At 36.9% G+C, this 12,031-nt stretch overlaps 4 protein-coding genes across 5 annotated transcripts; 2 read left to right on the forward strand and 2 right to left on the reverse strand.

The window, feature by feature from the left end:
* The first annotated feature begins 196 nt into the window (after positions 1–196).
* On the forward strand, positions 197–2,046 carry LOC117155555 (UPF0415 protein C7orf25 homolog). Its single transcript, XM_033331652.2, has 4 exons — positions 197–346; positions 564–1,005; positions 1,098–1,651; positions 1,715–2,046. Exons 1-4 carry the CDS (start codon positions 197–199, stop codon positions 1,799–1,801), a joined length of 1,233 nt encoding a protein of 410 aa, XP_033187543.2. The 3' UTR covers positions 1,802–2,046.
* LOC117155557 (tetratricopeptide repeat protein 12) lies at positions 1,807–2,890 on the reverse strand. The gene is made up of 4 exons (XM_033331656.2): positions 2,730–2,890; positions 2,477–2,671; positions 2,023–2,415; positions 1,807–1,938 (listed from the first exon to the last, which is right to left on the reverse strand). The coding sequence occupies exons 1-4, from the start codon at positions 2,863–2,865 to the stop codon at positions 1,895–1,897; spliced, it is 768 nt and encodes a 255-aa protein (XP_033187547.1). The 5' UTR covers positions 2,866–2,890; the 3' UTR covers positions 1,807–1,894.
* A 126-nt stretch (positions 2,891–3,016) lies between these two features.
* Positions 3,017–4,384, reverse strand: LOC117155556 (uncharacterized). Its single transcript, XM_033331653.2, has one exon. The coding sequence runs from the start codon at positions 4,382–4,384 to the stop codon at positions 3,239–3,241; it is 1,146 nt and encodes a 381-aa protein (XP_033187544.2). The 3' UTR covers positions 3,017–3,238.
* Positions 4,385–5,384: 1,000 nt separating this feature from the next.
* On the forward strand, positions 5,385–11,850 carry LOC117155558 (uncharacterized). 2 transcript variants are annotated; one of them, XM_033331658.2, is made up of 3 exons: positions 5,385–5,519; positions 8,246–8,467; positions 8,772–11,850. In XM_033331658.2, the coding sequence occupies exons 1-3, from the start codon at positions 5,444–5,446 to the stop codon at positions 8,951–8,953; spliced, it is 480 nt and encodes a 159-aa protein (XP_033187549.1). In that variant the 5' UTR covers positions 5,385–5,443; the 3' UTR covers positions 8,954–11,850. The 2 variants fall into 2 exon arrangements, with proteins under 2 accessions (XP_033187549.1, XP_076479392.1); XM_076623277.1 differs by having other exon boundaries at positions 8,255–8,467.
* Positions 11,851–12,031: the final 181 nt, after the last annotated feature.

Below are 12,031 nucleotides of genomic sequence, written 5' to 3' on the forward strand. Positions count from 1 at the left end.
GTGAAATACAAAAGTTTGTGAGGTTAATAGACGAGTTTGACAAGCGACCCGACGACATTACGCGATATTGAACTGTGATGCAAGATGGCTGCTAACACTACGTTCGTCGATCGTGGACTATCCAAAATTATTAGAATTACCACAGAAAATAGAATTTTTCATGGCCAACTTGTCGAAAATCGCTTAATCCGGGAGGATGGAGGAAAAGGCTGAGCTTTTAACATGCATCGAGGAAAAAATAGAGAGTGGCAAAGCCACGATAGACAGGCTGAAACTTGTGGGAAAGATTGACGGGATTGAAAAACTTATACGAAAAATTCAACAAGAAATTAAGTTTTTAGAAAAGGTATGTCTCCTTGAAATTACGATAACAGTTCCACCGTATACATATATTTCCTTCACGAGGTTGAGTAGCGATCATACGTATCTATAATCGGGCAATCTGTAAAATATTTCATTGTATCTGTTTCTTCTAATCTCGTTGATTATAAATATGCAAGGTGGTTACATACTTTTTAAGTTAAAAGAATCAGGATTATAATTATATGCTATTCTCAATAAAGGTACAATCTACAGGGAACGTAAAGAAAGAACATCTACAGAGTACAAATTTGATTCATTTGAACGCAATTGTAGCACGACTCTTCTGTGCTAATGAACCTACCAATGTTATGAAACCCTTTAAGTATCAGAAGTCACGCTTAGAAGTAGATATTGTATGCAACGGTGGTGCGTCATGGATAAAAGTTATTGCTAGAAATGCTAGAGCTCTCACTATGATTTCAATGGGTAATGGAGAATACGGGCAAAAGTCTGTGCTTGACCAAGCAATGAGTTACTTGCGATGCGCAAAGTGCTATCCACATTTGTATAGGCCACCCGATATCGTATTCCACTTTGCTTATGGTATAGAAATTCCATTAGCTACACGTTTGGAACGCATGGGAATAATCGTTGAAGGGGATAAAATGCAGTGTGAAGATGTAAAAAATATAGATGTACACGGTATTAATGTTTTCTTAATACGGTACATGCATGAATATGTTTCACACCATTAACTAAAAAATGATATTCATGGTTTATTCTTCCGGAGGTAGATAGCGAGGACAGATTTTCCACATGGATGTATTCGTTAGAATCTACCGAGGAGCCTTTGGATGAATATAAAAAGAACATAGATTCAGATTTAGATACGTTAAATACATCTTTCCTTAAAACTGAAATAAATATTCTCAACTTGGATGTGTCAACTTTATTAGCGTACGTGACAAACATGACCAATGGATACGATCGTTTTATTTATCGGGAACCTTTACTCACGCAACAAGCAGAAATGGAGAGAGAACGTCCAGTGAAACCTATTTTAGAGGATTTGTTTAAAGGAAAGAAACTAATTGTCTGTCAAACTGCTTATGAAAATTTTATGAACATTATAGATGTTATCGGTGGACCCAGAGAGACTCTTAGGGCAAAAGAACTACTTAGTAAAGTTCAGATTGTTAAGGATATACCAACAGGCAGAATAATGGAGAAGCTTAATTTGGGTGGTAAAATTAAAGATAGATCTAGATTAGTTTTTGCAACAGGCGAAGATATGAAAAGCATTACAGTATCTGCGAATGAGGGATTTGTTAGAGCAGCACGTATGCAGGTATAAGTATTTGTATTATAAAATATAATAGTTTCAAACAATTCCAGTAATAACTTTTTTCAGGGAATTGAATGTACAGTCTTTCTGCATGAACCTAGATCTCTCTCAGAGATTAAAGAAGGTTATGCAACAAAAATAGATCCATCTTGATACCGGTCAAATGCATTTTAGGTTATTACAAAAGAAATATTCACGCTATACAAGAAATATTTCTATTGTTTACTATCAAATGCTATTACTAGATCAGGCTTGATAATTAACGCGCATGTCCATACTTTCTTCAAATTCTGTGAAAAAAAAAAAGAAAGGTTACAAGTAAAAAGGTTAATTTTAAATAGAAATGTTTCCAATGTAAAAAATATGAAGTATACCATTAATAAATTTGTTGAAGTGTGGATTTCTTTCTTTTGCTAACTGAATGTATTCTTTATATTTGATTTCGTCTCCAAGTTGTTTATAACACTTTGCGCTATTTAAGAGGGCTTTCAAGTTTGTATTATTAACTTTTAGCGCCCATTCGCAGTCGGCTAAAGCTCTTTCGAATAATCCAAGCTGAATATACGATAGAGCCCTATTATTCCATAACACGGTCGAATCTTTTCGTTGCTCGAGTGCTTTACTATAGTATGTTACCGCTTTTTCGTAGTTCTTCTCCTTAAATGCTCCATTACCGATTGTTTTCAACGTTTCCGCTCGTTCGTTTCTAATTTTCCGGTTCTCTGCTCTTTCTTTCGCATCTTTCTCCACGCTTTTCATAAACGCTTCTATATAAAGAAACCTTCGATTAGTCTGGGAATGTAAAACACAAGGATCATTACTTGCTACCTCTACACATTTGTTCCTGAGTTGAATTTTCATTGACCGAACATTTGTTAATCACTGTACGATTAATTCTTATTTTTAACTCGGTATCCTCGCATATATCTTTTTCCAACCGGTTTCCCAAAATTTCATCGGCCAATATTTCTCCGTGCTTCTGTTCTTCAGGATCGGCAGACGCCAACTTTTTCACAACTTTTTCTTGAAATTTAATAAATTGAAGATTACGTTCGTAATTGAAAAAGGAGATAATGCTTACCGACTTCGGTAACGCGACGCATAAAGTTCTGAAATTCTTCCTCAGTTACATGTTTATCTACCATTAAGTTGTCCATAATTTGTTCACCTTCTGCTATCTTTTCACCGAGCTTATTATGATCTATTATCTGATCCATACTTTAAATACTTTTCAATAAAAATAATTGGACAAGATCGAGCTAACCAAAACGCGAGGACAACTGGATACACAAGGTTTCCATAGAAACATGTAACGTAGTAGCATGAATTATGTGCTGAGTGGTTCAAGTGTTAAATAAGTATGAAACATTTATATTCAATTGATTTATTAGAAAATGAACAAGATCATGTAAGAAAGTGATAAGTAAGTGAAGTAGTGAACTATGGTTAATTTATATATATATATATATATTGAAATTTTGCAGATTCTTTTTTAAACAAGTATTTATAATCACAAAAAGTTTTATTCAGTCTCTAAGTGTTATCTTCAAAGCAACATATATTAATAATTTAAAACATTTTTTTTATCTATTAACCGTTGGATCCCTTTCTTGGGGGAAATTCAGAAAGCGCCCCTGCGTTATAATATGTCTGTTCCACATTCGTAACAGGAAACATTTGGGACGATCCCATGAGTGTCTCCGAATTTTCATTGTCAATTTCTTCGACTTCAAGAGGGTCCATATCCGCGTCTTCTTCCATTTCAAATATATCTACTTCATCTTTTATATAAACCGCATACTTCATAGATTTGTTGCTTTCTGAACTAGTCCTTTGTTTCCTTTTGTCTAAAGGTTCATTTCTCTGAAACTCTTGACTACTCGTAGGTGGTTTTCCAGCTGTAATTTCAACTTCGTCCATAATACATAATTTTTTCAAAGGCAAAGATTTATCCTTCGATATAGCAGACAGAACATGAGGCCAACTAATGACAGGTTCAGAAGGCTCTTTTCTTTTTTGAGGTGGTGGGTTGGTAATTCCTCTACTGGTACTTGGCATGTCGTTAATGTCTACAATACTGATTCCAGAGCGCCCTGTATCTAAACGTTGACTTAATAAATTAATATTACCCTCTTCACTTTTTTTGGTAGTGTCCAGCGGGATTTTATTTCTGCTTTTATGAAGATGAGTAGACGAAGGCAACTTTGTCGATTGACTGGCCGTCTTATTTTGTGGTTTATTACTATTAGGATCATGATCAGGTACTGTTTTGGTAGGTAGACATTTCGTTTCTTCGATTTTTAAGCGAGATACCGTGGTCGTTTTCCTGGACGTATCATGAGACGCGTTGTTCGATTCTCCTACCAAAACGGAAGTTTGAATATGCCGTAGTCCGGTGACTTCCAAAATTTCGGCCAATTTCAACAGCCTTCTAACCTCACTTTGAACCACTTGTATTTCACCGCAGTACATGAAATTGACGATAGTCTTGAGATCATCCGCTTCGATATCGTGAAGAATAATCATAGGATGAGGATGATCGTTGGCGACGAGCAGGCGACGAAAGAACGAGCTCGAGTTGGCCAATACCATTTTGTGACATTTTAAAATCGTTCCGTCTTTACATACTAAAGAAAGATCTACAAACTGTTGCTTCTCGTAACATGTATCGAGGGAAACTGCCAAATGCGACGGAAAACTATGCCACTTTAAACTTAATACTGTCTCTTCCCTCATCTTGAATATTGTAATTGACAGCTTTCGATTTTACGTACGATTCACAGCACACGACTTTCGTTTATAACAACACACTCGCCATGACACGTGCCGCTGTCATCGCAACTATGTTTTAAGCGGTGCATTGCAATAGACAAAATATTCTTTAACGTGCCAAACGTGAATTAGAAACAGAGTTACAATATTGAACTGTAACGATCGATTTTCCTAATATATGAAATGTACCTTTTGTACGATATAGGTACGTTTAGAAATGCACGAATTCCATGCTTTTGAGGAAAATTGATTCCGTGTTTCAAAAATAACCTGCATGGGAATCGATTTTCGTTAGCCAGATGTCGTAGTTACATAGAAGGAGAGAAATATGTCATCGTCTTGGTTATCCGATTTAAAAGTATTCATTTTACACAAATTCGGAATAAGATTCGAAATAGCGATCAATTACTACTTTGTTTTAAAATACGATCGATAAATATGAAAATTCAGATTAGATTCAAATAGGAACGCCGTTATTTTTCGTAACGCTTGTTTCATAATTCTTTTTTAGCTGGATTAGTTGGAAATAATAGATTTAAACAGCTTGTGCGTGAAATTTCGTTTTGATTGTCGCGCCAGTCGAAGGTACACGCGCGTACCATAGCGCCATCTCGATGTCTCGAAATCGAAACACATTTTGCGATTCTCGATGCCAATTGAGTTCGATAAGTGCAAATGGTCGTTTAATAACAGATGATTGAACGCGTTCCGCGGCGCGGCCTAGCATTTATCTGTCAAAACTGGTGACGGTCGGCCGATCGGCAATGAGCCGGCTTATGCGTGCTTGTTGATTGTTTTTGCGCTGAGGTTTTTAGGTTATCTAAACGAATACATTACCGAAAGACGTGCGTGTACGTTTTGTGCGTTCAACATTGGGTTTCCCGAGCGGCACAAACGCATCGATCGTGAGTGTACTTTGAATATTTTTGTCGATTATTATTATTATGTGATCGTGAATCAGGAAGGGCCGAGAAGAAATACAAAGAGCAAGCGTCAACACGAGAAGGAAAAAAAGAAAGCAAGATGCGAAACGTTCGAGGCAATGTTTTCTGCTATCTCATCGTGGCACTGCTTTTTCTAGCGCCATCCAGTTACGCAGGTAAGCATGGATTCTCTGAAACAATTTACATTTGGCGTTTGCCAGCAAATTAAGTGTCTCTGCACCGAGCGAGGCCGAAATTGCTTCGTTCAATCGAAGCATTGGGGTCACCCCTGTAAGGCCACAATAGTCTTCTTCCGCTTTTTCTCCGTCTCTCCCTTTACCCCTCTCCTGTACTCGGTCTCTTTCTTTCTGGCGCGAGCGCGCGCGCCTTCTTTCTTTCTTTCCATTTCTCTCTAATTCCCTTGCTCTCCGACTATCCGCGTGTCTCTTCTCCTCTTGGTGCTTATGGTCCAGAAATCGAGCCGCCGCGGGTGTTGTGTTTTTCAACGCCACATCGATATGTTTCACTGGTTGAAACACGTTTCTCTCGCTTGATTCGCTCGCATATATTCCGTGTTCAATTTTTCAAACATCAATTACTGCCGTGTACATACTGTCCCAATGGAAGATAAATGATTAACGTAGCACGTAGCAGACGCTCGTTATCGCATAATCAATTTGTTTCGGTTGTACGCTAGTTGATGTACAACGGCCGGTATTTCCCGTCCGTAATTATATATCCGACAATTTTTTCTTTCAACGAATTTCCATGAACCTACGGACGAAAATATACGTTGGCAATATTTATTATTGTCTAGCCAGAAGGTACGAAGCTTATCGCGTTCAATCACAGTTGCTGATATATTTTACACCTTTGTTCGCTTTTTTTGCTCAAGGCACACAGCGTTCACTTTATAACGAAGAAGATGAGTCAATGTTATAACAAGTCCATACGTAGCGTTTAACGTTATTCAACACTAATGCTAGTATCAGTATCAGCAACAGCGTCGTCTTCTTTCATTCTTCGCCATCAACGAATAGCGCAAGATAAATAAGACACGCACGAATCTGCTCAATTGAAAATATAACTTTGTGTCTTGCATCCCCTTTCGTGGGAAATAATTAACGCGCAGTTGACGTGCAAACGCTTTATTTAGCGGTCGTAATTAGCTCTGCGAACGAATAATATTTCGCGACGATTCCGTTAGTCATCCTGTATTGTCCGCCCATGTAATTTATTTTACGGAAGATATGGTTATCAACCGCGTACGCAGAATGTTTCTATCATGGCCCAGTATGTGCTATATAAAGTGAAGTAACAGACTTATTAACAGTCTAACTATAGTCGATAGATTTACATATGTAACGTGCAGTGGCTGTAACAAGTATTTGCGTCTTACTGTATTTCTTATAGTATTTATATACTAATTAACCTAATTAGGTTCAAGTATATCAAAGTTTCGTATCATTAATCTTTATATCGGTACAAAGGTTGGAGAATGAGCGTACGTGCAAATAGTTTTCGGTTGCTATGTAATAATTTTTTGGTAGAGTCCCGCCGTTTCCTTTCGTAGCGCGCACACGTAACGTAAGGTTCAAACGAAAGATGTCGTTGTTCTAGAACTGTAAATTTTAAGTAAAAATTCCGCGATACTGTATATTAATAAATATAATTGTAGAAAACTGAATGCGATGTTTCAAGGCAAGCAGATATTCCTAACACTGCCTACAGCGAAATTCGCGAAATTCGTTTGCATTTTGACAAGCGTATTGCAGGAAGGCACCTTATCGAATTAATGCGATACTATCGACTTAAATCAGAAGAAAGTCCGTTAATTTGCTTGACTCAACCAACCTCCGTGTAGTTAACCTCTGTATTCTAGCTGATAAAACGAATTCGCCTCGATTAACTGATTCAGCCAATTTCGGCTCACGCAGTGTCGATACAGTCGCAATGATATACCACTCTCGCTGGAAGCGCTTCGTGTCTTTTGTTCAAACGAAGCGAAAAATGATCGTTACTGTCGGCTGACTCCGATAGCGATAGAAAAAGACGATAATGACGAACTCGTGACTATGAATTTGCCGGCAGTTATCGTTATCGTTCAATTCGAGCGAGACGATCATATCATTAAGAAAATTTTATTCTTCCGAGCTGTCTATTGTTTTGCGCGCATTTCATGCAAATCGATTAATAATGATTCGTTAAATGGATACACTGTAGAATAAAACGTGGTCTTTGTTCGTGCATTCTGTAGCTCATGAAAGTACACGTTTGAGTATTTATCGTAGGAAACTTTATGTACACATTATCTGTGTTATATAAAGACATTCTTAAATTTCATTCGTCGCTGTAACGATATATGGCTATGATGATTCAATCGGTATTTAAAACCAATCTGAGAATGTATATAGAAATTAGAAGAGGATGCAAACGTTTATTTTGTAGGAGATCAATGTTCGTATAGATAAATAATTAGCGTTAAAACGATCCCATTAAGTGTTCGCGATCACGTTTAAATACTTTTCTTATCTTTGTGAAATACGTGTTTGCGCGAAATATCAAAACGTTTACATACAACGCACGTAGTATATTCGTAAAAGGTTTCTATTCTATTCGTAAAACGTTGCAACATCTTCGAGAACAATTTTATTTTGTACTCGTAGGATCAAAGTTGCCGAAGTACGTTAATCCTACAAATGTTTGCGGGGCTGGAATGTTTTTTACCTGCCGTGGCTGATATCCACACCCTATTAACCTTTGCTTAGACGAATTAGCTAAGCTTTCTATGTCTCCTGCTTTCAATTTGTATTCGGCTGATTGGGCCTCATCTCGTACAATGTAACGCTACTCGTTGATCTCGATGCGCTGCCTGATTGAGAGTAATTTACCGACTACTCAGATGTTTCAGCCGAAAATGCGACAAGCCAATTTCAACGATGCGACATCAACAAAGCGACGGATCAGTGTGGCGAAAACGAAAGATGCTTTAAAAATTCGGAGAACGAAGAAGCACAGTGCAGATGCGTGAGAGGTTTCGAAGCGGACGGAGGCCAGTGTGTCCAGGTTACTACATTTCGCAACGTAATTATTGATCAGTCAACGATCGAAGTCCACTCAGGAGGTATATATATATATATAAAAACGTCGGCAGCGAAAGATCTAACCTAAAAATTTAGCTTGGTAGTGAAAAAGTTAGCTTGGTATCGGCGCAAACTAAACTATTCTGTGCAAATCTCGTAAACGGTCGAGCAAACAATTTCCCTATTTTTTTTCTAGATCGATAATACGATTGCGTTAACTCGTTATATCGTACATAGAGTAACCACGAGATAGAGGGTTATCGCGGAAGGAAATGTTTAATTAAGAAACGCTACGATTTTTCATGTCGATGGTGCTGAATGAAATTATTTTAAAATTTTGTTTAGGTAGTCCCATAGGTGCTGGCTTGTTTATACTGACTTTCCTCATACTAATGCTCATGTTACTGTATTTCGTCGAGAAGCGATATAAGTGGTTCCAACGAGTTCGACAGCGTCGTTCAAATCATTACGGCAATGTGCTAGTCACAAGAGACGACGACGACGATGACGATTCACCGATAGCGTAAGCTGGTACCTAATAGTAATTAATACGTGTGCCGTGTACAAAGTGCGAAACTTTTTAACAAAAGCACGAACTTTAACGCAGAGACGCTCAGTTACACAATTCATAATTTAAAGCGACAAGCTTTGAGTTACCGCTGCGTGGATCGCCTTACCGAATAACCGCAATAAAAATCTAGTACCGGTTCATGTCCAATTGCCTCGTCCTCCCGGGCGAGTTGCAAGGAAATTTCGATCGATTTCTCTATCGATCTCTATCGAGTTCTATAGGCAATGCATTTAACCGCTTATACCTCCGTGATCGTGACTTGAAGCATTCGACATTTCGAGAATCGAACATTGAACGTCGCACATGAACGTCTTCTCTTGGAGCTTGTTACGCTTAGGGAACAATATTGTGTAACTCTGTGTACCTATATATGGAGGGAAGGTTTAGATACCAGGTATGTGCGAAGCAAAATATCGTCGAACTGAATTAAGAGGCTAAATGTAAACGAGTGTTGGTGTAAGTAGACGTGTTTTATGCCGATAAACGTAAATCTTTCATCTTTGAACGTGTAAAACATATCCATCTCCGACTTTTTACATAACATCCATTCAGATGGTAATTACACGTATGTACGTTTCTAAAGGTGAAAAGACATTTCACCGACCATATTGGCAGGGTTATTGATAATCGCACGATATTTATGTCTCTATTATTTAACGATTGAATATGTACAGAACGTTTGCATAAGAATACTGCTACTTACACGATCACCGATTCTACGTTTATATACAATGGTTATAAAGGATACGGGATAACTGACTGCGGTTTCGATAGTTTGTAAGAACATATTGAAAGCATAATTTTTTACGATAACATTAAGAAACTGGTCAGTAAACTTTAACACGTTATTGATATGTTGTATAAAATCGGTGACTATCGGTCCATCTTTCGCTGTATACAAAATTTAGGATGAATTACATATTTACATTCTCAACTGTATCTTCGATCATGCAACGAAATTTGTGCATGTGACGCGATTAAACGTCGATCCGATAATTTTATAGACTGTCTTCCTTTGCAAGATTGCGTATAAATTTATATTATTGTTTGCCAATGTTGAAACTTTTGTGGAAATTGACGATACATTTGGGATATTGAATCGTGTCGCGTGGATAAAGTTTTACCGTTCTCTCTGAATGTCTTGTTCTTTCGAGGATAACTCTCAAACGGATGTCACTTTACCAAAGAATAAACATTTCAAAATCTAAATTACGATATACATACGTGCCAGTTGCAAGCAAAGGCATCTTTTTGTTACACGTACATGTATCATTTTATAATAGTAATTAATTAATAATATATGTTGCGTATAGTGCAGCATCTACTGCGCAATTACCATATATTATGTAATATATAATTAATTAATTATCATTTCTGTCACGTATGATTAGTACGCTCCTTAAATATTCCTGCAACGTGTTATTGATTAACCGCGAGAGGAGTCGATGATTTTTGTCTTTGTTACGAGTCGAAGGGAGTTAACTTTTAAACTGCAAGACGTTTAGATACTGCTACACTCATACCAAAAGAACGTTGCATTTCTTATCGCGCTCGGTATTGTTTTTGTAATATAAAGAAATTTGTAAATAACTTTCCGCCATTCCGCGGGTGCGTATTCTTGCCAGCCAATCAGTCTCTTTCCTATAGCGTATAATCTAATTGTAATTCTGAAGAAAATCGCATATATATACACGAATATTCCTAAGAAAAGGGACGAGTCTCTATCTCTTGCGAAAGATTATCGAAACGTACACATTTGCATTTATTTTGGATTTATACGCATATTTATATATATATTTATATATATATTATATATATATATATTTATATATAGATATATATATATATATATATCAAGATATACATAAATATAAATATTATATATATATATATTTAACCTATTCTTATACTCTATCATTTATGTACAGAACTACGCGCTAGAAGGTAATCAGAGCAATTAGGCGGTGCTCGAGATATCGATTCTGATTGGTTAGACCGCTCGGCATCGTGAGACGAGATTTGATATTTTTATAGTCGGCGAGTACAAATTGAAACGGTGCGACAGGTATTAGCGAATTATTGTTTTTAGTTACGTATCGCCGGAAATTCTCTCGTAGTTTGCGATACGATCGTAGATGCGATGAACGTCACCGCTCATTTCACTTGTTAACGACACGTCTATTAGAATGCACTTCAGCGATGCAGTTTGACAATTCGACTGACTGTAATTATTGTTACCGTTTTTCATAATAGCCACGTTTACGCAAAACATCGACAATCTTGCATTACAATTTGTTGCGGTAGTTGGAAATTGAATCAAGCGAGATGGAAGAGAGAATGTTATTCTATAGATTTAATTCATCCTTTCGTATTTACAGGGATGACTTGGTTTGTGTGTACGTGGCTCTGTTGAGTTGTAAATTTTACTCTGTGATGTATTTTACGTTATCCTTGATGAAACATTTATTATCGATTGATTAACGTTCTCGTGGCACAATTTGTTAAGAGTAATACTAGCTCGATTGCAGGAACATACTGTATTTTCGAGTTCCTTGACGTTGTACGTACATATCGCATAACTGCTTTAAATGCAAAATATTAACAAGAAATTTGATAGTTTCCCCGACAATGAAACATTGTTTTCTCATAGGAAATTTTGTGGCCAAAAAATGTCTAAAACTGCGCATCTAAAAATTAAGAGAAATCTAACAAAAAGCACTGAATCTGTCTATTTCTAATAAATGCTTACGAAACGTGTCATCAGAATTAAGTCATCAATGACCACAATGAAGGATTTGTAAATATTCAACATCGATAAATATAAAATAGAAAATAAAGAAAATAACACTCAAACGCTCTACCATTGATTATTTTACGCTCCTCTTAATCAACCTGTTTAGTTAATACGTACCGTTGTTCATTCTCGTATAATTTAATCTTTACATAAGTTATGCGACAATGAATAGAATTTTGATCTCTTTAAGATAGAAGATGATCTTATTTTTGTGGGTTTCCATTCGTAGCAACCTCCCCG

Source organism: Bombus vancouverensis, chromosome 12, assembly GCF_051014615.1.
Source record: "Bombus vancouverensis nearcticus chromosome 12, iyBomVanc1_principal, whole genome shotgun sequence".
NCBI lineage: Eukaryota > Metazoa > Arthropoda > Insecta > Hymenoptera > Apidae > Bombus > Bombus vancouverensis.